General features: G+C 41.1%; 2 protein-coding genes across 10 annotated transcripts in view; one reads left to right on the top strand and one right to left on the bottom strand.

The window, feature by feature from the left end:
* The window catches only part of LOC134213704 (protein sickie), a 241,842-nt gene that overhangs the window by 66,932 nt on the left and 147,504 nt on the right, over nucleotides 1-27,406 (bottom strand). For 2 of the 9 annotated variants that reach the window (XM_062692998.1, XM_062693000.1), the window contains exon 2: nucleotides 16,408-17,805. The exons of 6 other annotated variants lie outside the window; for them this stretch is intronic. In XM_062692998.1, coding sequence (XP_062548982.1) covers nucleotides 16,408-17,637 — 1,230 coding nt within the window. In that variant the 5' untranslated portion in view covers nucleotides 17,638-17,805. Of the gene's footprint in view, nucleotides 1-16,407; nucleotides 17,809-27,406 lie in introns of all 9 variants that reach the window. One more of the 9 variants, XM_062692999.1, reaches the window with a different exon arrangement.
* On the top strand, nucleotides 5,064-5,690 carry LOC134213707 (defensin-A-like). The gene is made up of 2 exons (XM_062693002.1): nucleotides 5,064-5,234; nucleotides 5,308-5,690. The coding sequence occupies exons 1-2, from the start codon at nucleotides 5,123-5,125 to the stop codon at nucleotides 5,487-5,489; spliced, it is 294 nt and encodes a 97-aa protein (XP_062548986.1). The 5' UTR covers nucleotides 5,064-5,122; the 3' UTR covers nucleotides 5,490-5,690.

The raw sequence follows: 27,406 nt of genomic DNA on the forward strand, positions 1-27,406 counted from the left end.
AATCCGAATTGTAGTATAATGTGAATTTAATGAATTGGGAAAATCAAATAAACATCAACATTCAACACATTTTAGATGCCGCTCAAAAACTACGTTATTGTATGTTTAAGTGATTGTGCTGAACAACTTAGGTTGGGTCGATGGGTCTAACTTTATTTTTGACAACAGTCAAAGGAAAAACATGTTTTGTGTAGCATTTTACGCGAAATTTCCATCTTTAAGTGCCTTGAACCTTCTTTCGGAGGTGAACTAGCCTTGGGCTAAAAACCTCTTTAATAAAGATTATAATAATAATAATAATAATAATAATAATGCCTTGAACCTCTATTTTGGGTTGTTTTATATGTATGTGTTAATAAATAGCCTAACATGTAGTTTTCCTGAGTTCTAATTTAAACACATTTTAAAAATACTTCCTTTATTATGTCGAAATTCAGTGATTTCACGCGCACGTCCGTCTCCACCAGCTGGCAGCAGCGCGACTTCGTCAACAAACAACAGCAACTCTTCTTGTGGAGGAAAGGCCGTTTGGTTGAATGCCATTCGGTAGAAGATCACTTGACCGAAACCATTGATCTGAAACCCGTCTGGTCGTCATTTGACTGAAATGGACATACGGCCGTAAATTCAGCTGAAATTAGCTTAGCTTAGCTTGATTGACTGTACCCATCGTAGTTGCTAGTCGTGATTGGCCGAGAAACAACAAATAATGCACAGCTCGCCAATTGAATCGTTTTCTCGGGACTAGAAAGCTATTCTCACTGTACACGCTTCGGAGTTTTTTCAGTCACACAGCCCTCACAGTCAATTAGGATAAGGGGAGGAAAATTGGTTCGACACTCATTGCTACAAGAGACCGAGGAATCCTCTGCATCTCCATGAGCGCACTGGAAAGAAATAGTATGTTAGTTGGGTAGAAAATATACTGGAAATCGCCTTGGTAAGCGACTAATTATTTCATTTGAACGACGCCATATTCATGATGATACAAAAACGGAAAAGCAACGCGTGTCTAACGCATTTTCCCGAAGACTGATTCGATATCCTAACTACTTCGTGACGACTGAAACACGCACTGCACAACGTTTACTCGATAGCTACTCCGAAAAAACACGCACTGAACTGATTAGCTTTATTACCGGCCGGCCAATGCAGAACCCGTGTCATTCAGCTGTCATTCAGTTCCTCTGGGAATTCCTCCGGAAGTTCCTCCGGGAATTCCTCCGGAAGTTCCTCCGGGAATTCCTCCGGAAGTTCCTCCGGGAATTCCTCCGGAAGTTCCTCCGGGAATTCCTCCGGAAGTTCCTCCGGGAATTCCTCCGGAAGTTCCTCCGGGAATTCCTCCGGAAGTTCCTTCAGTGATTCCGCCGCCACCTCCACCGACACTCCCTCCCGAAGCTCCTCCGGTAATTCCTCCGGAAGTTCCTCCGGGAATTCCTCCGGAAGTTCCTCCGGGAATTCCTCCGGAAGTTCCTCCGGGAATTCCTCCGGAAGTTCCTCCGGGAATTCCTCCGGAAGTTCCTCCGGGAATTCCTCCGGAAGTTCCTCCGAATTCCTCCGGAAGTTCCTCCGGGAATTCCTCCGGAAGTTCCTCCGAATTCCTCCGGAAGTTCCTCCGGAATTCCTCCGGAAGTTCCCCCGGGAATTCTCCGGAAGTTCCTCCGGGAATTCCTCCGGAAGTTCCTCCGGGAATTCCTCCGGAAGTTCCTCCGAAATTCCTCCGAAGTTCCTCCAGGAATTCCTCCGGAAGTTCCTCCGGAATTCCTCCGAAGTTCCTCCGGGAATTCCTCCGAAGTTCCTCCGGGAATTCCTCCGGAAGTTCCTCCGGGAATTCCTCCGAAGTTCCTCCGAATTCCTCCGGAAGTTCCTCCGGGAATTCCTCCGAAGTTCCTCCGAATTCCTCCGGAAGTTCCTCCGGGAATTCCTCCGAAGTTCCTCCGAATTCCTCCGGAAGTTCCTCCGGGAATTCCTCCGGAAGTTCCTCCGGGAATTCCTCCGGAAGTTCCTCAGGAATTCCTCCGAAGTTCCTCCTGAATTCCTCCGGAAGTTCCTCCGAATTCCTCCGAAGTTCCTCCGGGAATTCCTCCGGAAGTTCCTCCGGGAATTCCTCCGGAAGTTCCTCCTGAATTCCTCCGGAAGTTCCTCCAGGAATTCCTCCGGAAGTTCCTCCGGGAATTCCTCCGAAGTTCCTCCGGGAATTCCTCCGGAAGTTCCTCCAGGAATTCCTCCGGAAGTTCCTCCGGGAATTCCTCCGGAAGTTCCTCCGGGAATTCCTCCGGAAGTTCCTCCGGGAATTCCTCCGGAAGTTCCTCCGGGAATTCCTCCGGAAGTTCCTCCGGGAATTCCTCCGGAAGTTCTTCCGAAAATTCCTCCGGAAGTTCTTCCGGGAATTCCTCCGGGAATTCTTCCGGGAATTCCTCCGGAAGTTCCTCCGGGAACTCCGGAAGTTCCTCCGAATTCCTCCGGAAGTTCCTCCGAATTCCTCCGGAAGTTCCTCCGGGAATTCCTCCGGAAGTTCCTCCGGGAATTCCTCCGGAAGTTCCTCCGGGAATTCCTCCGGAAGTTCCTCCGGGAATTCCTCCGGAAGTTCCTCCGGAATTCCTCCGGAAGTTCCTCCGGGAATTCCTCCGGAAGTTCCTCCGGGAATTCCTCCGAAGTTCCTCCAATTCCTCCGGAAGTTCCTCCGAATTCCTCCGGAAGTTCCTCCAAATTCCTCCGGAAGTTCCTCCAGAATTCCTCCGGAAGTTCCTCCGGGAATTCCTCCGGAAGTTCCTCCGGGAATTCCTCCGGAAGTTCCTCCGGGAATTCCTCCGGAAGTTCCTCCGGGAATTCCTCCGGAAGTTCCTCCGGGAATTCCTCCGGAAGTTCCTCCGGGAATTCCTCCGGAAGTTCGTCCGGAAGTTCCTCCGGGAATTCCTCCGGAAGTTCCTCCGGGAATTCCTCCGGAAGTTCCTCCGGGAATTCCTCCGGAAGTTCCTCCGGGAATTCCTCCGGAAGTTCCTCCGGGAATTCCTCCGGAAGTTCCTCCGGGAATTCCTCCGGAAGTTCCTCCGGGAGTTCCTCCGGAAGTTCCTCCGGGAGTTCCTCCGGGAGTTCCTCCGGGAGTTCCTCCGGGAGTTCCTCCGGGAATTCCTCCGGAAGTTCCTCCGGGAATTCCTCCGGAAGTTCCTCCGGGAATTCCTCCGGAAGTTCCTCCGAGAATTCCTCCGGAAGTTCCTCCGGGAATTCCTCCGGAAGCTCTTCTGGAAGGTCCTCCGGGAATTCCTTCATAAGTTCTTCCGGGAATTCCTCCTTTGAAGTTATTTACCAGTATCGAGCAGTTATCCCGTACGTCCGCTGGATGCTTTTTTTACATTTTCAAATTTGTTACAACGAAAATTTAAAAAGTGCTCAACATTTCAAAAATTCCAATGTTTCAACATGAAATGGAAATTTTCAAACCTTTAATATGGTGAAAAACCGGGATGCCAATAATTAATTCAATGGAATTAAAAAAGATGAAACAAATTTTCAAAATCTGAGAAATTGATGAAATCGCGAATTTAAAATTTTGATTGCTCAAAGCGTTCTTAGACCGATTTTAGAAGAAACGAAAAATAAGAGAGAGATTTTTAGCGAGAAAAAAATTTGGGCCTTAGAAGGTTAGCAGTGCTTGGAAATGATTGTCTCATTATTAGGTACTCGAGTTTTAATAAATAATTTGGAAATATAAATTATTCATATTGATTTCATTTACGATTCCTTTCAAGCTTATCATTGAAGATGTTGATAAAGTAAATATACATGATAACCAACCTCATTAATTACACATAAATGCTAATCTTCGCCAATATGATTTGTTCTAAAGCTTGAAGATCGTCTTGGAGATCCATCGGAAAGACCTACAACTTCTGATTATTGTATGTAAATAACTCCAAATTAGATACTTTTCCAACTCTCGGGTGATCTACACGATTTGCATCACAACTCAGACAATATAAATTTGCTGATCTCGTTGATCATCGCATCAGTCAACCTTTCAACTTGGTTAAGAGATATCAGTGCTTGAAGTTTTTGATTTCTAAACATTGTATAATGAAATCCCTCGTCGTATTTGGTTTCGTCGTATTGTGCTGCTTGGCTATTACTGCCATGGCTGACGTGCACCGTCGCCGGGGTGATATCAGCGGTCTTTGTAAGTACTTTCATTGAATTTTTAGATTGACATTCGTTCAAAAATGCTATTTTGAACAGCGGATCAACTTCCGGAAGAAACTGTTCCTCTGGAGAATCGTCGCACCAGAAGAGAACTCCCTCAACCAGCGGCACTAGCCGACGAGCATCGTTACGATGTTAACTCTCGCCGTAAGTATTATTATTCGAGTTCCTAATACGTACGAGTTATTAAAATATCACAATGTGTACTTCACAGTCGATGAACTACCGGTTGCCGCTCCTTTGGCACAAGGCCGCCTCGGACGCTAAATCTGGCCGAGGGTTTGGGCATTGAGGCAGCCTCTATGCGGTGTACGACATCGTCCAAAGTAAAAGTGATTAAATTTCACACAAAACTGGCTTATCGAATAGTTTTAATTTAGATTGTGTTGCGACAGCGATTTGAGCAAGCTTTACCCAAACTATCTAAATAACAATGTTGAAGAAATTTTTAATCAATTGATCAATAAATACAATTGGCTTTAAATAATCTTTAGGCTATAAGCGTCTGATTAATCCAATGTAATGAATAATGTGTAATGTGTCCAACACATGTGAACAGCAAAATGTTGTATGAAGTGTTATTGTTAAAATACATAATAGAAAGTGCCCATAAAACAAAATTCTTGTATATTGCAGGATTAAATTCGATAGTCTCACCCGAAGTTTCTTTAAATGACGTAAAACAGTGAAGTTTATTGCATAAGTCAATGTCGGCAAGATCAAATATTTTACATTAACTTAGGTGATGCAACTGTCTGTAGCTATGAATTATCCATTATGTGATGAATGTCTCGCAAGAATAGACCAGATGGTTTTGTTTGCAAATGACATTTCACTTCTCCAATATAAATACGTCGATCATTTCCCCAATCGAATCATTAAATTTGTATTAGTCGTTTCGAATATTCTTCGTCCTCTGCCAACCATGCGGTCTTATACTGTAATCGGTTTCCTGGCTTTGTGTACCCTGGCCATTACTGTCGCTGGCTTTCCCCAAGATTCGATTCCGGATTCCCCGTCAGATGCCGCCTCTCTTTGTAAGTAGAACCGCGGTGTCTTCAGACCCGGTACAGTGCTCTTGTTCCTACTAAGCTTTGTGACAATTTACAGTGGATGATCTTCCGAAGGAATCGGACGCCGCGGATGTGGAAATTTATCGCCCGAAGCGAGCCACTTGCGATCTGACCGAAGCCTGGGGATGGGGAAGTACTGCTTGTGCCGCTCATTGCATTGCCCGAGGTTATCGCGGCGGTTATTGCAATAACAGGAGAATTTGTGTGTGCCGCCGATAAAGAGCATATGGGAAGACATTATCCGTGTTTCAAAATTACCGAACAATTCTAAATTGATTTTTATAATTTAGCAAACTTTCAGTTGAAATTTGGGTAAATAAGATTTGAAAATTATGTAGAATGACATTTGAAAAATCAATTTTTAAATTCGAATTTATTAAGCGAAAACTGACAATGAATGGCGCACACATTTTTAATTACCATGTCCACAACTTTAATGCTCACATCATGTTTATCATATCAGCCACTGACCCGAAATGGCAATTCCAAACATTCAAACTTCCAAAATGCCCCCAAGTCTATTCCTACAAAGGGTTCCCAATCTGAAGGAAGAAGTGCCATAAATCTTGCTCCGCTCATTGAAACAAGAAACATCTGGCTGCGAGTAGGGTATGGTGCAACAACAACATAGGCGACACCGCCGGCCATCCTCCTCTGCAGCATGACTCGCTTCCAAATAAACAAGACCAACATTGCCCATATGGTTCGGTTATGGCTTGATGACGAGCTCTTCCTCCGCTCCTCTTTCGCGCCATTCATGATGGATGTAATACGATAATTGGCCCCGGGCCCTTCGAAAAGGAGAACCAAAAACGGCGCTCTGACACTTTCGACTGGAGGTTGTTCGGGGAGGTGACCTTCTCAAACTTTTTGACAAGTACCTGCTTCCCGTGTACGGTTGTAAGTGTCGAAAAATGCGACATGGGATCGTAAATTTAAGTATCTATCATCCTGTTCCGTGACTGACTCCCCTTCACTGCTAATGAAGGTAGTTTATGATGAATATTTGGGTTTCCACAAAAACTTTTGTTTCAAGGTATGCATCGTTGAGTTAATGCCTGAAGGCTTTAATTATGATTGAATGATGAGTGATAATCGAATGTGACAAACGACGCAACCAGAAAATGTTTAATGGATTTTGAACATGGACTGAGTATGTGAACCTTTCCATTATTCGAGGAAAAAGCAATTAATCGGACTTATCTTTTTTCACCGGATCAATTTTATACCTTAAAAAAAACGCTGTGACAAAACAAAAACATCTATCTGCAGTCCCTCGTAGGCAGTTAATCTACAATTCCAACTAGATGCCAATCGATGGCTGCAATCAAACGAGGCAATCTTGCATCAACACCAAACCGAAATGCAGTCTAAGACGATCGCGTAGCCGGATCGAACGATATGCCTTTCTGTCCTGGCCGTTAAACACCCCATAAAAGTACAGTTTCACAATATCACATGAATGAATAAAAACGGCCCCAGAGTCTAAGTCAATCCGAAACTCCCCAGGCTGCCACGAACTGTTTTAGCATTCTAAACTCTCGGGGAGTTTGAGACCGTAACGTAAGTCGATCGCTTTTATGTTCGTCCGTCCACGTCCGCTTGTCAGCACACGCGGTGGCCCTCGTCGTCGAACCGTCGTCTATTGGTAAGCAATTCTGGAGGTCCAAATTATTTGACTTTCAAATATGTTTGTTTTTAGTACTTGATGGGAGTGAACGCGGCTGGCTGCTCACAGTGAGCGAAGGTAATTGATACGACGATTAAGTTCGGATCTGCTGCTCCTGATCCGTAAAGCGAGACATTTCCAGTCCGCTCGAGTAGCAGCAGCGCTTTGATATGGAGAAGTAATTACCATTTTCCCACCCTCCGTTTTGGGAGCAAAAGCATACTTTTTTTTATTTTGACTTCAAACCCAGGCGAAAACAACGAGCGCCTGTGGAACATTGTACCTAATTCATTCGTTTTGCTGCAACTCTTTCGTCAGCTGTGTCGAAGCCTTGACTTGATCAACGTGTGTTTTAGTTCTTTTTACCAAGAGAGGAAGAACCCGGATTGATGGTGGCAATGTACCATATTGTAGTCGATCAACCGAGCTACCGAGCATCGCTGCTGGCTATGGAAGCTTTTCTTCCGCCTTCTCGAATCCAGGTGGGTCCGGACGCTCTCACACTAATTATGCTTCCGTTCTTTAATTTTCGTCTTCGCGCTCGATTTGGAAACGGGTAGCGAACGAAAGTAGGGGGAAAGACGGCTTTGGCAGGTTTTGTTCTATTATTGGCAGGGGTATTTTTGTCGACCAAATTTTATGAAATTTGGCCACAATATTCTTTGATATGCAAAGAATGTTTAGGCCAAATTTGAGCCTAGTCAGTCATAAAAAACCCCCCTGCCAATAATAGAACAAAACCTGCCAAAGCCGTCATTCCCCCTATGTTCATGTGGGATAATTGTGACTCGCTCGGTGATTCAATGTTTACGCGGTTCGTGTTACCGTTGTTGTCGTAATTAACCGGAGGCGAACGGAGGAGACGAAGCCAAGTACCAATTATAGACGCGTTTAAGGGTAATAATTTAATTGCCAGTCATTCAACTTCCGCGCGGATTACATCTGTTTGCAGTGGCAGATTTGGACTGTTGCTTGGTTTACTGGGGCGGGTAAATCATATTACAATGAGATTGAGATCTTAATTTGGTATATTTTTTATTCAAATCAAATCAATTTTACGATATAACTGTTTAACTTGCAAATTTATTATACATAATTTCACTTCTATCTTCTATCATCATTTTTAAATAGATGGCCATATGACCATCGTTTCGTACTCCAAATACGAATGAGTATAACTAACCAAGTGTGATTTATATCCAGTATGTGCTGAATCTAGGAAGGCAGCAATGTTCAAACTGTAGAACAAATTAAGAAATGTCTTCAAATCAATTGGACATTGGACCTTGGGAAATTCTTCATAATTTCTAAGAGAAATTCTTCGGAATTTCCTTATGAAACTCTTAAGATTTTTTTTTGGAAAACTCTTCGGAATTTCCTTGGGAAACTCTTTGGAATTTCCTTGGGAAATTCTTAGGAATTTCCTTGGGAAATTCTTAGGAATTTCCTTGGGAAATTCTTGGGAATTTCCTTGGGAACTTCTTGGGAATTTCCTCGGGAAATTCTTGGGAATTTCCTCGGGAAATTCTTGGGAATTTCCTCGGAAAATTCTTGGAAATTTCCTCGGGAAATTCTTGGGAATTTCCTCGGGAAATTCTTGGGAATTTCCATGGGAAATTCCTAGGAATTTTCACCAGAGATTCTTGGGAATTTTCACGGGAAATTCTTGAGAATTTCCTCGGTGGGTTCTTGGGAATTTTGACGGGAAATTTTTGGGAATTTCCTCAAGAAATTTTCGGGAATTTCCTCGGAAAATTCTTGGAATTTCCTCGAGAAATTCTTGGGATTTTCCTGGGGAAATTCTTGAGGATTTCCTCATGAAAATTCTTGGGAATTTCCTCGAAATTCTTGGGAATTTCCTCGAAATTCTTGGGAATTTCCTCGAAATTCTTGGGAATTTCCTCAGGGAAATTCTTGGGAATTTCCTCGGGAAATTCTTGGGGATCTCCTCAGAAATTCTTGGGATTTCCTCGGGGAAATTCTTGGGAATTTCCTCAGGAAATTCTTGGGAATTTCCTCGGGAAATTCTTGGGAATTTCCTCGGGAAATTCTTGGGAATTTCCTCGGGAAATTTTTGGGAATTTCCTCGGGAAATTTTTGGGAATTTCCTCGGGAAATTCTTGGGAATTTCCTCGGGAAATTCTTGGGAATTTCCTCGGGAAATTCTTGGGAATTTCCTCGAGAAATTCTTGTGAATTTCTTCGGGAAATTCTTGTGAATTTCCTCGGGAAATTCTTGGGAATTAACCCGGGAAATTTTTGGGAATTTCCTCGGGAAATTCTTGGGAATTTCCTCAATAAATTCTTGGGAATTTCCTCGGGAAATTCTTGAGAATTTCCTTGGGAAATTCTTGGGAATTTCCTCGGGAAATTCTTGGGAATTTCCTTGGGAAATTCTGGGAACTTCCTATGAAAATTCTTGGGAATTTCCTTGAGAAGCTTTTGGGAATTCCCTTGGGAAATTTTTGAGAATTCCCTTGGGAAATTCTTGGGAATTTCCTTGGGAAATTCTTGGGAATTTCCTTGGGAAATTCTAGGCAATTTCCTTGGAAAATTCTTGGGAATTTCCTTGGGATATTCTTGGGAATTTTCTTGGGAAGTTCTTGGGAACTTTCTTGGGAAATTCTTGGGAGTTTCCTTGGGAAATTCTTGGGAATTTCTTTGGAAAATTCTTGGGAATTTCCTTGAGAAATTCTTGGGAATTTTCTTGGGAAATTCTTGGGAATTTTTTTGGGAAATTCTAGGCAATTTCCTTGGAAAATTCTTGGGAATTTCCTTGGGAGATTCTAAGCAATTTCCTTGGAAAATTCTTGGGAATTTCCTTGGGAGATTCTTGGGAATTTCCTAGGGAAGTTCTTGGGAACTTTCTTGGGAAATTCTTGGGAAATTCTTGGGAGTTTCCTTGGGAAATTCTTGGGAGTTTCCTTGGGAAATTTTTGGGAATCTCCTCGGAAAATTCTTGGGAATTTCCTCGGGAAATTCTTGGGAATTTCCTCGGGAAATTCTTGGGAATTTCCTCGGGAAATTCTTGGGAATTTCCTCGGGAAATTCTTGGGAATTTCCTCGGGAAATTCTTGGGAATTCCCTCGGGAAATTCTTGGGAATTTCCTCGGAAAATTCTTGGGAATTTCCTCGGGAAATTCTTGGGAATTTCCTCGGGAAATTCTTCGGAATTTCCTCGAAATTCTTGGGAATTTCCTCGGGAAATTCTTGGGAATTTCCTCGGGAAATTCTTGGGAATTTCCTCGGGAAATTCTTGGGAATTTCCTCGGGAAATTCTTGGGAATTTCCTCGGGAAATTCTTGGGAATTTCCTCGGGAAATTCTTGGGAATTTCCTCGGGAAATTTTTGGGAATTTCCTCGGGAAATTTTTGGGAATTTCCTCGGGAAATTCTTGGGAATTTCCTCGGGAAATTCTTGGGAATTTCCTCAGGAAATTATTGGGAATTTGCTCGGGAAATTCTTGGGAATTTCCTCAATAAACTCTTGGGAATTTCCTCGGGAATGCTTGAGAATTTCCTTGGGAAATTCTTGGAAATTTCCTCGGGAAATTCTTGGGAATTTCCTTGGGAAATTCTGGGAACTTCCTATGAAAATTCTTGGGAATTTCCTTGGGAAGCTTTTGGGAATTCCCTTGGGAAATTTTTGAGAATTCCCTTGGGAAATTCTTGGGAATTTCCTTGGGAAATTCTTGGGAATTTCCTTGGGAAATTCTTGTGATTTTCCTTGGGACATTCTTGAGAATTTCCTTGGGAAATTCTTGAGAATCCCCTTGGAAAATTCTTGAGCATTTCCTTTAGAAACTCTTGGGAATTTACTTGGGAAACTCTTGGGGATTTACTTGAGAAATTTTTGGGAATTTTCTTGGGAAATTCTTGGGAAATTCTAGGCAATTTCCTTGGGAAATTCTTGGGAATTTTTGGGAATTTCCTCGGAAATTCTTCTTCCTTGGGAAATTCTTGGCAACTTCCTTGGAAAATTCTTGGGAATTTCCTTGAGAAATTCTTGGGCATTCCCTTGGGAAATTCTTGGGAATTTCCTTGAGAAATTCTTGGGAATTTTCTTGGGAAATTCTTGGGAATTTCCTTGGGAAATTCTAGGCAATTTCCTTGGAAAATTCTTGGGAATTTCCTTGGGATATTCTTGGGAATTTTCTTGGGAAGTTCTTGGGAACTTTCTTGGGAAATTCTTGGGAGTTTCCTTGGGAAATTCTTGGGAATTTCTTTGGAAAATTCTTGGGAATTTCCTTGAGAAATTCTTGGGAATTTTCTTGGGAAATTCTTGGGAATTTTTTTGGGAAATTCTAGGCAATTTCCTTGGAAAATTCTTGGGAATTTCCTTGGGAGATTCTAGGCAATTTCCTTGGAAAATTCTTGGGAATTTCCTTGGGAGATTCTTGGGAATTTCCTAGGGAAGTTCTTGGGAACTTTCTTGGGAAATTCTTGGGAAATTCTTGGGAGTTTCCTTGGGAAATTCTTGGGAATTTCCTTGGGAAATTCTTGGGAATTTCCTTGGAAAATTCTTGGGAATTTCCTTGGAAAATCCTTGGGAATTTCCTTGGAAAATTCTGGGGAATTTCCTTGGGAAATTCTGGGGAATTTCCTTGGGAAATTCTGGGGAATTTCCTTGGGAAATTCTGGGGAATTTCCTTGGGAAATTCTGAAATTTCCTTGGAAAATTCTTGGGAATTTCCTTGGGAAATTCTGGGGAATTTCCTTGGGAAATTCTGGGGAATTTCCTTGGGAAATTCTGGGGAATTTCCTTGGGAAATTCTGGGGAATTTCCTTGGGAAATTCTGGGGAATTTCCTTTGGAAATTCTGGGGAATTTCCTTGGGAAATTCTGGGGAATTTCCTTGGGAAATTCTGGGGAATTTCCTTGGGAAATTCTTGGGAATTTCCTTGGGAAATTCTTGGGAATTTCCTTGGGAAATTCTTGGGAATTTCCTTGGGAAATTCTTGGAATTTCCTTGAAATTCTTGGGAATTTCCTTGGGAAATTCTTGGGAATTTCCTTGAAATTCTTGGAATTTCCTTGAAATTCTTGGAATTTCCTTGGGAAATTCTTAGAATTTCCTTGGAAATTCTTGGGAATTTCCTTGGGAAATTCTTGAATTTCCTTGGGAAATTCTTGGGAATTTCCTTGGGAAATTCTTGGGAACTTCCTCGGGAAATTCTTGGGAATTTCCTCGGGAAATTCTTGGGAGTTTCCTCATGAAATTCTTAGGAATTTCCTTGAGAAATTCTTGGGAATTTCCTTGGGAAATTCTTGGGAATTTCTTTGGGAATTTCTTGGGAATTTCCTTGGGAAATTCTTTGGAATTTCCTTGGGAAATTCTTGGGAATTTCCTTGGGAAATTCTTGGGAATTTCCTTGGGAAATTCTTGGGAATTTCCTTGGGAAATTCTTGGGAATTTCCTTGGGAAATTCTTGGGAATTTCCTCGGGAAATTCTTGGGAATTTTCTTGGGAAATTCTTGGGAATTTCCTTGGGAAATTCTTGGGAATTTCCTTGGGAAATTCTTGGGAATTTCTTTGGGAAATTCTTGGGAATTTCCTTGGGAAATTCTTGGGAATTTGGAAATTTTTAGGAATTTCCTCGGAAAATTCTTTGGAATCTCCTAGGGAAATTCTTTGGAATTTTTTTCGAATTTTCCTCGGGAAATTCTTGGAAATTCTTCTGCAATTCCTTGGGAAATTTTCCGGAAAATTTATCGGAATTTTCTTGGGAAATTCTTCGGAATTCGTGAAGGAGACGAATAAACAATTGTATCCCGTTTGACATAAAGTCTTTTGGCATAATGCCATTTGGCATAATTTCGTTTGACATAAAGTCGTTTGGCATAACGGCCGTTCGAAATAATGGTCGTTTGGTATATGGGTCATTTAGCATAATTCGTATTAGAGCTGTGTGATTGATTAATAAGATTTGTCGTGCCATTCAGCTTCATATAGGCAATACAGTAATATCCCGATTTTATCAACCACGGTGAATTTTGTGGCGTTAAAGAGTATGCAAGAAAACTTGTTCGTTTTTCACTTTTATTAGGAAAAGGATTCCTACCCTCGTGAAAATTATTTTTAAATAAGTATCTTATTGTCGTGCTCTTCTTAAACAGTCCAACATGCAGAAATCATTCTGCCGGGTAATTGTATTATTTTGACGAAAGTGATCATATCTGCGCTTTAGTTAATCAAGTAAATATCCGAATTGAAAGAAGGAATCATATCCTCTCTATTGTTTTCGCCCGGCCAAATAGATTCTTTAAAAAAAAAAAACAGATTAATCCACCTAGCGGTGATGGCGCCTTTCTCCCGCAAAAAGGTAATAAATGTAGCCTTTACGCTTACACCTCGATGATGTACAAGAAAGGCAAAACAGTTACACCGTCTAATGTTATGATAGAAAATTTACACTAGTAGATGACAGATGGCGCTGCCAAAAGTTTCTCGAATTTCCTATGTTCGAATTTTGACTTTCGGACAATTTCATAGTACTATGAAACTGAACGAAGAGCATACTTACGCCTAAATGCGTGCAACACGAGCATCTTTATAGTACGATGAAACTCTTAATGGGAAGCCACGGATAAAATATTCATAGATGCAAGGCATTTTTCATAACACATTATTGTTCTATGTGACTATGTCTCTCACTATTTTAATATTATCTATTTTTTGCAATTTGCAATTATTATGAAATTCAATAGTGATCAACAGCGTTTTAGTCTCTGTCGGATGCAACTTGTTGCAAGAAAATCGGTTAAGAGTTTCTATGTGAAAATTTGGTTAATGTTTTTTATGGCATTTTGTGCACACACACGCACACACATACACACACACATACGCACACACGGACAGACAGACATTTGTTCAGCTCATCGAGCTGAGTCGAATGGTATATAACACTATGGGTCTCCGGGACTTCTATCAAAAGTTCGTTTAAGGAGTGAAATGATAGCCTTTCGGTACAACTTAGTTGTAGGAGAAAGGCAAAAAGATCAAATACTCCCTTGTCTTAAACCGAACAAATATCTGACTTGAAAAAGAGAGCATGCCTATATTGAAAGAAGGAATCATATCCTCTCTTGCTTTCTTCCGGGCAAATGCGTCCTTTCAAAGCAGGATATATCTTTCCGAACAAATGTCTTACTTAAAAGGGGGATTTATATCCTCACCTTTCCTGCTGACACCAAAATGAACCATTTAAAAAAAGGAAAATATCTTAACTTGCCTTAAATCGAGCAAATGCCCATAATGAAATAAGGAATCATATCCCCTCCTGCCTTCTGCCGAATAAATTCATACTTTTAAAGAAAGGATCATATCTTTTTTGGCTTTAAATCGAGTAAATGCCCAAAAATTAATGAACGAATCATATTCCTTCTTGCCTTCTGCCGTACAAATGCAACCTTTTAGAGAAGGGATCATATTTGACCTTTCCTTAAATCGAGCAAATGCCCAATTTGAAAGAACGAATCATATCCCCTCTCTTTTCTTCTGCCGGGCAAATAGATCATATCCCCTTGCCTCAAACCGAGCAAACGTCTGACTTGAAAATAAAAGATCAAATCTGCTCTTTCCTCAAACCCAGCAAATGTATGTACTGAAGGAAGGAATCATATCCGTTCTTGCTCCCTGCCGGAGAAATGCATTCTTCAAAGAAGGGATCATATATTTCCGAAAAAATGTCTTACTTGAAAGAGGGATTCATATCCATACCTTTCTTGCTGCCAGGCAAATTCATCATTTGAAAGAAGAAATCATATTTTCCCTTGCCTAAAACTGACCAAACGCATGAATTAAAAGAAGGAATCATATCCCTTTTTGCCTTCTGCCGAGTAAATGTATCCTTTCAAAGAAAGGATCATATCTCCCCTTCCCTTAAACCAAGTCTCTTGTTGTCTACCGGGCAAATGCATCCTTTCAAAAAAGGGATCATGTCTTCTTTGCCTCAAACCGAGTAAATGTCCAAATTGAAAAATGGAATCATATCCTCTCTTGTCTTCTGCTGGGGAAATGCATTCTTTGAAAGAAGCAAATATACCTTCTCTTGCTTTAAACCGAACAAGTGCATTAACTGAAAAAGGAATCATTTCTGGAAACTTATTGAAGAAGGAACTTCTTTGACTTTTACAGGGCAAAGAGTGCTTTCAAAACAGATGATTATATCTATTGTAGAATTATTTTCATTGCCTTTTTCGCGTGAAAAAATATGTTTTGTTCTTAAACGCTTACAAATGTGATGCTCGAATGTGACATGTCAAGAGCGATCTTGTGACTGAACCAGAGGCTATACGATGGTGAGTACTGGAGAGGCTACTCCAGTCTTTGTGTGAGTAAATAGTAATAATAACTCAGCGGTTTTGAAATAGTTGAAGATGCAGAACATTCATGGTTTCGCAGGGTTTGAACTCAATAAGTGGTCCGTCAACTAAAGTGCAGTACTACCCCATATTACGGATGATTTACAAGACAAACGGTCGACAGTGGAAGTCGACGACATCCAGGGCTCTGTCAGCACATTCGGATTACTGCGGCGTACTGAGTCACACACTTTTTGATTCAAAGTTCTCAAATTCTCCATGGATCTTCCAAATACCAAGCGGATCGTTGTGTCCGAGATGTCAAAGCTATTCGACCCATTGAGCATTCTTGGTCCAGTAGTCATCCAGGCGAAAGTATTCGTCTGAAAAATTTGGGAAACGAACATGGACTGGGATGATCTGCTTAGTTTTGGAAATAATCGACGCATAACGGGAGTAAAAGCTAAGCTTTGGGTCCAACACAATGCCAAGATCTGTTATGTGATCCACTCTCTTGAGGCAGCAGTTATCTATGTAGTTGTCAAATATTATCGGATCCTTAGAGCGATGGAAAATCATCACTGCACATTTGGAAACACTGATCACAAGCCTATTTTCTTGACACAAGGAAGCAAACAACATCAGCGTTTGCAGATGGAAGCAGTCATCAATGTAATGGGCACTACCATGTTCAAGAGAAGTCATCTCATCGTTCAAAAACATGACAAACAGCAACGGTACCGAATTGCTTCATTGTGGGACACCCGACGAACTGGTGAACGCTGGTGAGGAAATATCAGCTCCGTACTTAACTCGCAATATTCTGTCAGACAGGTTTGATGAAAACCATGCAACGAGTCTCTCCGAGATGTCAAATCACGACACCCAATCGCGTATTCCTTTTATCGTATCACCTTTTCACGAGACGTTTAAAAACAGCTAATTTTATCGTCAATTGACAGCTCTTCTATGAAAGTGACAGCTTCGGACTTGCACGGTCGTTCAGCGGTTGTAAACAAGTTCAGTCTCGGCAGTGTCACATGAAAAGGCCTATTACTATTTACGAAGCTTTACAAACACAATAATTATATAATAATTATAATAATTTGCATAATAATACATGAATAATTTATTTTTAAAATCGATTATCAGTGCCTAGGTACTCACCTCACCGCTAACCACGGGGCAACTCTGCCGGTGATCCCGTTTGATCGCCAGCTCGTACCACGGAATTATCGGCTTGCTGCGCAGCGACGACTGACAGCCGATTTTGTACTCCAACAAATTCACCTTCCCCAACTCGCGCTCATTCAGCGAATTCGTAGATTTACTCTCCGCACCACCTCCGGCACCACCACCACCACCACCACCGCTGAAATGGTAATAATCATCCGAACCCACACCACCACCGTTCATCATCCGGGCCGACGAGGGATGTCCCAACGTGGCATACCGCCGGATGTACCCGTTCGGTCGGTTCGCGACGTAGTTTGTGCTGATGTCCAGGCTCAGCAGTTCGGCGCTTGCGTTTTTGTGGATTTTCATGTAGTTACCATCGTAGCCGGAGTCGGTGTCGCTCGAGTGGCTCCTATTCTGAAGCAGTACCCGTTTTGGCTCCTCGTAGATGATCTCCGTTCGGGAGTTGGAGTGGTTGAAGGACTTGCGATACTGAAGGGTGAGCGATTTGGTGTTCAGCGGAGGTTTCGTCGTGATCAGATCCGTGTCTTGGATTGCGTAGCCGAACCCGCTGGATTTCCCATTGGGGTGCGTTGGATGGGAGTAGGTGGACGAATTGGATGAACCATTGTCCAAAGATTCTGGAGTTGTCGATCGGTAACTTGCTCGGATTTTGTTGTAGGGAGGGCTTTCGGAACGGGTGTAGATCGCGGCAACTCCCATTTCCGTGGCTCGCGATCGCATAAGATTGAGTTCGTTGATGTACTGCGGACTCTTCAACGGAGGTAGCGAAAAGTCATAGTTTAGGCTGTCGATGTAGTCCGTGGATTGGGTGAGGGTGATGTAGTTGGACGAATCACTTTTTAAGGCAAGTGTGGGGCTTTGGAGCGGTTTGAAGGTTTCGTAGGTAAGCGTAGAGGTATAGTAGATGTCGTCGTCGTCCCGCAAGGAACGAACGGTGGCCACTGAGTGGTCATCTTTGGAGGTGCTATTTATAGTAAGCTCCGAAGAGGTCCGAGGAGGTACCGGCGGTGGCACATTAATCAGACTCGTTGAGGCACTTTTGTAGTAGAGGTCGTTGTTATTTTCAAACAGCGGGCCGGAACCGGCCGATTTGAGTGTTCGTACACCGGGCTGTTGCTCGGTGCGGTTTTTGCTTCTGGCTCCGCGGGTTCGAATGGTCGCGAACCCGTCCGGAAGTTGTGATTGCACCACCGACATGATTGCACGATTTCACTTCACACATCCTAAAACTTGAGCACCACTAAAGACACTTTATTGATTGATTTTTGCTTGATTGGCAATCTCACATATTCGGTCGGAGTTCGTTTCGCTTTTGCTTTTCCCGGTCTCATCGATGGGCTTCCACGCCATTGTAGCTGCAGTCCGCTGCTCGAGGGCGGAATCCAATTTATTAATTGAAATCAATTAAGAAAATTATACATGTTATGATAGTTCGCTGAGTGGATGCCTTTCTCTGTCTGGTGGAGGCTTTTTCTCGCGTGGGCTTATGGAAACACGACAACCGGACTGTTTGTTTTTATTATAATGCCATCAGAACGAAAATTACGATGTACATAATCAGAAATATCACAAATATTCTCCGCAATAAACGTCGCCGCTTACACAACTCGGATTCACCACTTGGAACATTGCGTGACTAAGATAGTTCTCTTTATGATAGACGGATGTTGTCTTCTCGGACAGTATGAAGCATCTGTTTGGTGTGATTGGAACAATGCCTGACAACGGCCAGCTACCATCAAAGATGAAAAACGAAGCAAACACAAATGAAAGCCATTTAATTCGAAAGATTTTAATCACTCAATTCTGCTGATGCACTGGGCGCGAGGGTTGCTGGAATAAGGCGTTACAAGCGTCCGCTGGATAGAGGCCACTATCGGAATCCGTCAATCTCTGTTTTCAGTAAAAGAATGATTTTGGACGATGGAGGAGGGGTTGCAGCGACTGCGCTGGCTTACATTGACGAATGGGTTTGTTGCTACTTTGTAAATTATGTAAGGTACACTGGGGGAAGTGGAAAAAGGGGGTAAGTGTAAAAATCGACTCAAAAAATTGGAATTTTACATACATTACAGTTTTTACCACATCATAACATTATGCAAGAATATACTTTGATGCTCACACTAATACTATGGTGAAATTAGTATAATACACACACTAACACGGTTAACGCTTGAACTGTAATTTTAGGTTTCGCGAAAAGTTGATTTTTGCATTCATAAAATCAATTCTTATTTGCACCAATTGTCCCTTCTTCAAGTGAATTAATATCACAGGTTACTATTACAATACAATTAAACTAATCCCATTCAATTTGTAGTGGTTTGTACCATGAAAGCAAATAATTCAAAGATTTTACACTTACCCCTGGTATCAAACACTGCGGGGGAAGTGGATAATGCTCTAATTACGTAATGTTTTTCTTTCATCCAGGGTTTATTTTGATAGCTGTGAATCTTAATATGTTCCTTCTTTGTTATCATTGTGATTCCAGTGGTGATTGGACTAATATAAATGAGAAAATGCCTGATTAATCCACCTATCGGTATTGATGCCTTTCACATGTTTTACACATGAAAAAAATGTATAAAAAAGTTAAAATAGCACTGATAGGTAAATATATTCTATAATTCACATTAATTTTTATTCATAACAAGTATCGCCGTTGAATGCAATTTTTTTGCGAACAAATTGGTTGAGGACAAGTGCTTGTAATTTTGTACGTACTTTGCGCACACACATACATTACAAATACGCACATACAGACATCATCTCAATTAATTAAACTAAGTTGATTAGTTTATAACCCTGAAGTCCCATTTTTCCTTTAAAAAGTTCATCTTTGGGACGAACATATAGATTTTACGTACACTTAGTATTCGAGAAGGCAAAACCAGCCCTCCCCTAGCTATTACTAGAATTCCTTGAGGATCTATTCCGTTAAGGTAATGAAATCATTCCACAAAAGATACTCAGAGCAATTATTGTATTGATTTTAGTTATATGTAACTACTCATCACAATTGAGATCAAGGTAAAATAGGTTTTCCACTTACCCCATCCCACTGGGTTAAGTGGAAAAACAACTTCTTATTTTTAAATCTCTTTCCACAAATTTCAAGCGACCAAAATGAAATGAATTACCGCACAGTTGGTGCCAAATTGACTGTTTTTGATAGCCCATTTTGATTGAACCCATTTAGATCGTTAAAACTGATTTAACACTAATTCAAACATACACTATCGATTTTTCCTTTTCCACTTCCCCCAGTGTACCTTACATCTGTTAGAGTCCGATTGATGTGGAGAAATCAGGAAACATCCATCGAAGCTTTGATGACAAATCCTGATAAATGTTGTTACGATTTCGATTGAAAATATTCAAATAACATAAAGTATAAGATGAATGAAAATAACGTTGAAGTCAGTTGTGGTACAGAGTTTAATGTTTTGGATTGCTGAATCACTGGGGACAATCAATCTTTCTATTAACGATAGAATATTTATGAAATTTCTGCCTAGGTGATGTAGTTAACAAAGCGAGCGCTCATAAAAATAATGTTCATGCTTCATGTGTTTCAAAGTCACAGTTTTTCGAGTAGTCCTATGTCGGAAACTTCCTCGATTTCACGTCACACTCATTTATCGAAACATTTGCGAACGTTATCTGCCAATCGGCCTTGAAACACTCCATTGCCACGCCAAAAAATAATAAACTGCGACTTTGTCGTTGCACGCCAATAAACGACACTTTTTCATAATCACATAAATATCTGCTTGACGCAAAACCTGTTCTTCCGCTGACGGTTGGCAGATTTAGTCCGTCAGTCATCAGCATTACTGTCAAATTGATTATTATTTAATTTGCCGCATGCCATATTCGAACACTAGAGACAACTTGACATCACTCCTGATTTCGGCGAAATTTCACAAACAAACCCATATATCATGCATTCAGAAACAGAAATTAAGTAGTTGAAGTGGTCTTGTTTATAGTTTTTTACCATTTTTTCAGCTCATCCCCAATTGATGGCTTTGTTTGCTTTTCTAACTCCTCGACCCATTCCGAATATGGGAAAGTATGAGTATGAATATGAATATCTAATCCATGCCAGACCTCCCCGGTTACCGATTCTCAATCGATTGGTGAATGGCATCACTATTACAGGTCGATAGGCACACGCTCGAGCGTACCATCCAGCGTCAAGTGGGTTTCGCCACTTTCCACGTTCCGGTTAGATATTCGTACGGTCCAATCAACGTCAGTGGCACACGATCCCATGACTGGGGTCATCCCGTTTATAACAAAATTTAGAAATTTAATTATAGATTTCCGTACCGAACATCTGCGTCGTTAGATAAAATCGACAAGGGAAAAAGCCCATTATTCGATTGATTGCAAAGTTGTAACCCTGCCCACACTTCGATATGTGAACATGTGAGAACCACAATACAGCTATAATATGCGAGCGAATGGCTTTGATCTCGTTTGACTTGTCGTCGAATGTACACCATCTAATCAATCATTCCATCGTTTACAATTTTTTTCCCTCGCAGTGCTCGCAAAGCCACAAATGACATTCCGATTTGCGTTTACGCCAAATCAATCTCTGCGTGCTGAAGTGCTATATTCCGAGCGGTATCCGCTCGACTAGCCAAGTATGCGGCTTTTGCGTTTCGGCATGTTTGCTCAACTGGGCGTGAGAAAAATGTGGCAAACAGGTTGTTTGCAGAACGGAAAAAAATATGTTTAAAGCCACCAGGGTGAAAGTTGCGACGTTATCGAATGGATTCTCGAAAAAGTATTAAATTCGTTGAACCTCATGACGAACTGGACCACCCAGTGCACGTTGCATCCTCTTTTGTCGCATACTGGTGGGCCAATTAGTGGCATTTAAAATTCGTGGCAGTGGATTACTTCCACGGAAAGGCAACCACACGAGCGTCACGTACCAACTTACCCGTAGTTGGAATGATATCGAGCGAAAATATAAGTCAATTTGACCATTTGTACGTAAACGCATGCAAACCATTTGACCCACTGTGTTTTCGCAATTGGGTGGCACATATGAGGCATATGCCACATAGCACCGCGACACATCTGCCGAAAACATTTCAATTAGATGACGACATCCGGGGATCGGCAAAGAAATAAAACACAGCGACACCAATCAATTGACACCATCTCAAATTCTCAAAAGATGTCAATTTTCGGCCTTTCGGGTTATATACGTTGCGATCCCATGCAAAATGGATCGACTTTAAATGTGTATCGGATTATCAATTTCTATGCTGAAAAAAAAGTCTGCAGCTACGAAGAATAAAATTTGAAAAGTATAGAGTTTAGATTAATTACGTTTGTGGCTAAAAAAATATATATATTCCCCATTATTTTAATTCTACCTCCTTAATAATGTTTTCTCGAGTAGTTCTTTGGAACTACAACAAGATTAAAATGATTTCTTTTTTTATTTAGTTCTATAGATTATGATTTCCAATAAAAACATTTCCTTACTATCAAATTAAAGCAAAGAGAATTTATTTGAAAGCCACCATATTCAATTCGGGTGGGAGTGTTGGGTGCTTTTCAATTGAGATTGATTGTGATCTATGTAGATTGAAAATGCGCAAACAAAATTGTCTAGTCTTCAATTCGATTGTTGAACTGCGACGAGAGCGCTGAACTTTTTCGCCATCGATGTGAAGTGAGTTGTCGCACAAAAAAGAAAAAAGAAATATCTATACGTCGGTCGTTTTTTCTGCTGCCGAAACATTTTTTTTCTGAGACGTGGAAAATATGATGACTGGTATGACACAAGATGATTTATGTGGAAATACAGTCACGGTGGCTTCGTCTCATCTACGAATCCTAGATGAGGGGCCAAATCGAGCACGATCCATATAACATAGTCAAAACAAGACATTAGATCATTGGATAAGTAATTGCCAAAAAAGCATGATAGAACATAGAAAAGATGAATAATACGAAACACTAGGGATTGGAACGGAAGCAAATCGTTGAAAAGTTTCAGTCTTCGCTACGAACTCGAGAAAATCCATTTCTATAATTATACATTACTAATATTAGCGAAAACTGCTATTTGGGCAGTGTCCCTTTTTCATTCCGATCATCAGAGCTGTGAGTTCAGTGAATAATGATGAAAGTACGATTGAACATTTGAGAAAATAAATTACTCTGAAAATTTCACTGAGCTGCATCAGGAAGCTTCACACATCGCATGCACGAACAAACATGGTTTTTGTTTGAACATTGATCATCAATCAATCAATTCAATGAACTCATTCGGCCAAAAGCCTTTTCTAGCCGAATTTCATTTGGCCGAATTGAAAGCCGGTTTGATCGAAAGCGACATATGGCCGAAAGGGACATATGGCCAAACTGGCCATTTGGCCGAAAAAGTCGTTTGGCTGAAATGGTCAATTGAAAGAATGGGTCATTTGACCGAATTGGTTTGGAAGAAAAGGTCATATGGCCGAAAATGGTTTGAAGAGCGAAGTGAGAAACGAGAATCCTAGTCGTTTTCTCACTTCTCATTTCCCACTTCTCTTTTCTCACTTATAACTCCTAATCTTTCACTTTACACTGTGAGAAATGAGAAATGCGAAGTAAAAAATCAATACCATATTTTCAAAACGACTTATCTGCTTTTGTAAACAAAGATCCAAACGGCGATTTGTCGAATCTGAGAGCACTCCCACACAAATCAACATCATCAATCCATAGGTGAAGGCTTCGGCTACCTGTTGATTGTGTTGGTTTGCGTGGGAGTGCTCTCAGATTCGACAAATCGACGTTTGAATCTATGTTTACAAAAGCAGATAAGTCGTTCACTCCTCACCCATCATTTCTCATCCCTCACTTCTTACTATGAAAGGTGATTTTTTTCACATTTTATAAATGAAAGGTGAGAAGTGTGAAATTAAAATTGTGAAATGAGAAATTTGAAATGAGGAGTAAGACGTCTCACTTCTCTCCTCTCACTCTTCATGTCACATTCCACTCTTTTCACTGTGAGAACGTGAGCAGTGCGAAATAAGAAGCGAAAAATAATGAGTGAGAAGTGAAATGTCTTAGTTCTCGCTCAAAAATTTCCATATTTCATTTCTAACTTCTCACTTCGCACTTCTCACCTTCTACAGTAAAAAGTAAGAAATGAGAAATAAAAAATGACAAATGAGAAACGATAAGTAAAAAACAAAATGTCTTATTTCTTACTTCGCAGTAGGGAGAGATCCCCCAGCGCCGGACACCTCCCAATACCGGACAATTCTCAAAACGACACTGCAGCGGTCCCGCCGCCATCTCCAGAGGTCCATCCCGCGTATCTTATAAAAGGAAGCTATTGAAAAGTCCTTCACCTGCATGAAATATCAGATGCTCATGATGTATTTAAATTTTGTCTAAAATTAATTTAATCGATAAAAAATGCTCAAAATTTTGATATTTCGCCCCACTTCAGAAGGTTTGAATCAACAATATTTGAATCATTCGAATGCATTCTGATTATGCAGAGATGGTAAATATAAGCCATATTTTAAATAACGATTCACTACATATACAATGGCACTGTGGTACAAAATCAATTTCTGTATCCGGTAGATGTTTCCCTGGTCCGGACAGTGATATTTTTCATGTGATCAAATAGCCATTCATTACACATGTTCTGTTAAACATACCTCAATTCAATCGTTCCTTCTTTCTAAGGCATCAGGAAGCCACAGAAATAATAATAAGGATGTAAGAAATGTAGCTCGAGGGTCAAAAAAGCTCTACTAACACATTTTCATATCTACAACTTAAAACAAGTGGAGAATATAACTATTCTAAATGATGTCTCTACTAATGTAAAAGGAACTTAGTCATATTTGACCAAGATGCAAAAGTGTCTGATATTTTTTTCACAATTTGACTTTGACAACTGACAATTTTTCACCAAAGTTAGAGTTAGGAGTCTCTCATTTCTCACTTCGCAGTTCTCTCTTTTTGCATTAAGAAGTGAGAAATGAGGAGCGATAAGTGAAAACTAAGATGAGCCTTTCTGCCAAACGAACACTTGGGGCTAGCATTTTTGACCAAATAGTCTATTAGGTCAAACCACATTTTCAAGAAACTATCTGTTCGGCTAAACGACATTTTCGGCCATATGACCTGTTAGCCTGTACGACTCGTTCACTGACATTTTCGGCCAAATGGCCCTTCTGTCAAACTACCGTTTCGACCAAACCGCATCGTCGGTCAAATGCTCTACTCTGCCAAACAATTTTTTCAGCCAATCGACATTTTCAATTATATGACCTGTTTGACCAAACGTCATTTTCGGCCAAACGACAATTTCAGCCGTATGACCCGTTCGGCCAAATGGTTTGTTCTGCGAAACAATTTCCTAGAGGCCTTCGCTGAAATAGCTTTTGACAGAATGACGGCCAAACGGCCCTTCCCCGTATATTCTGATAGAATTGACCAACTTGACTCTTTTTGATGTAGAACTAAGTCTTTGCTTTCGATCATTCCTGTCATTTTTTTTAAAGATTTTTTCATTGGAAAGATCAAAATCTATCAATTTCATATTGAAAACTATTGACGTGTGCATTATTCTCTAACATTCTTTGTGGTCATGTGAAGCTTTTGCCTTTTGATGCCGTTTGGAGCCGTTCGTCATGCGACACACTGCACAACGCGCGTGTTCGACGGTTTGCATATTGTTGACTACGAAATTTATTGGAAGAAAAACGTGAATAATTGTGGTCGTTCATCAAGTACAAGTAGGCATACGTTCATCGATAAGCTGCGATTTTTTTCGTGCATTATCAAAAAAATAGCTTTCCGAGCAAATACCTCATCAAAAAAATCGAAGCCAAGGTAAACTAAGAATAAAAAAAGAAACTTTTTGATACATTATCAATCGTATTATTTTTGAAAAATGAAAAAATAATACTTTTTTAAAGTTTAATAAAATGAATGATTATTATTTTCTAAACTTTTAACATTTTGTTTAAATTTACATATTTTTAATTTTTGTTGATGATTTTGTATTGTCTACATTGCCATTTGCCATTTTTGACCGATTTTTTTTTAGAAATTTTGATTACTTCTTACTTTTTGCCGAAATAAGTGTAATTTGTTAATGAGTTCTTTAACTGTTTCATTTTCAAAATCAGATCAGAAACTTTAGATTTTTTTTATATAGACATATTTTTGAAGTTAGTAATTTTCTATGACATTTTTAAAGTTACATATTAAAGTCGTGTAATGATTTTCATCCAACGAAAATATTGTGGACCTTTGAAACAGTTTCCAACGTTTTTCCACTGGAGGTCAAACTTTGTCGTCAGTGGAATATCAACGGCTTTTAGAACAACCTGCACAGCCCGGAACTGTTGTTAAACAATAAATCGCCCTGGATTATAGCCCTTCAATCGCATGTCAGCAGCCTCCATGAATCGTACACTTGGAGGCAAGTATATATGAGTGGGTTTGGAAGATAGGTACACTTCCAGATTTTCTGGGAGATCCCCTTTGACTTTCTTCAGCTAAGCGAAGACCTTCCAGTCGTTGGAGTCCATCTCTGAGGTAGCATTCCTATTAGCATAGCGAATATCTATCTCAGTGGAACTATTACCAACTTGAAAAATGATGAGTGACATCATCAGTGAGACCCATGCTCCCCTCCTTCTGTTTGGAGATACGAACGCCTATCACCCGACTTGGGGAGTTACAAGGTCGGAACCCCGTAGTGTTCCCTACTCGAAGTTTTCGAGGAGGCAGAACAAGTTCTCCTTAACGATTGTTAACCAACTTTTCTAATGGCCAATGACGTGACCGTGGCCATTAGCCGGCCCCATGGTAGAGAGGAAGATTGCTTCCGACCTATATAGGAGAGACAATTTCTCATTCCAGGTAACTGTCAACGCCTCTTCCCCTACCACCTTCAAGAGGCCGCGATGGCATTATGATGCCACCGACTAACAGCATCCGACATGCTTTAGAGCATAGCATCCCGCTAACGCTTCCCGTCTTCTCCAAGATCACCCTCGAAGCCACTGTCCTATCCATCATGCAGACCTGTTCTCGGCCAGAACGAAAAGCCTTTACTTGGTGAGTGGACGAAGGGCGTCGTGCTGTTAAAGCAAAAAAGAAAGCTCTCAGAGCGCCTTCTGAGCACCCGAGAAAACTAAGACCAATGTGCCGTCGAACTGTTGAGGACAGTCAATACGCCAAACAGCAAGCCTATATCTTCCCCCATCCATATCGATTCGGAAAGCTGTACAACAGTCGATTCTCTACATCTCGATGTTCTATATCTCGATATCTCTCCCTCTGTCGTTGGTTTGCTCGGTCCCTTCAATATCGAGATGTGGAGGGGCGACTGTATTTACGATCCCTAAAGCAGTATCTTCTCCTGCGACACCGCTGATTATCGGCCTATCTCGAGGGTGGTTATCCATGGCCTGCGTGAAAAACTTGAGGCTGACGGAAGTTATGGTTTTCGTCAATGCGCCTTTATCCCTCATTTCAGAGCGGCCACAGGTGGCTGCAGATCAAGGGTTTTCTTAGTTAAAACTCTATGTAGGTCGCAAGCTACTCGGTATCGTATCGGAGAAGCGTTGTTTGACAGCAGAGTGTCGTGCGGATTGGAGCTAACTTGTCTAGCACGTCGGGAATTAATCAGCATACTCTCACCAGTCTTCGACCAGTACCTCCGCTTAGCTCTCGGACTTCTACTTGTCCTTGTTCAAAGGGAGCGGAATCTGCACACGATAGCCAACGTCAGTCTCCCACCAATGGCTAGGGTTCACTGACATGGAGCGAGGAGCTGACACTCCTCCGCAGTTAACATAAGTTACTCCATTGCGAGGTACTGTAAAAGAGAGAACAACGTGGATACTCTACGAAGATCGGGGTCGGCCTAGGCGTCACAGGGAACAACCTAACGGTGTCGGACAGT

This window comes from Armigeres subalbatus, chromosome 2 (genome assembly GCF_024139115.2).
Source record: "Armigeres subalbatus isolate Guangzhou_Male chromosome 2, GZ_Asu_2, whole genome shotgun sequence".
In the NCBI taxonomy this organism is placed as follows: Eukaryota; Metazoa; Arthropoda; class Insecta; order Diptera; family Culicidae; genus Armigeres; species Armigeres subalbatus.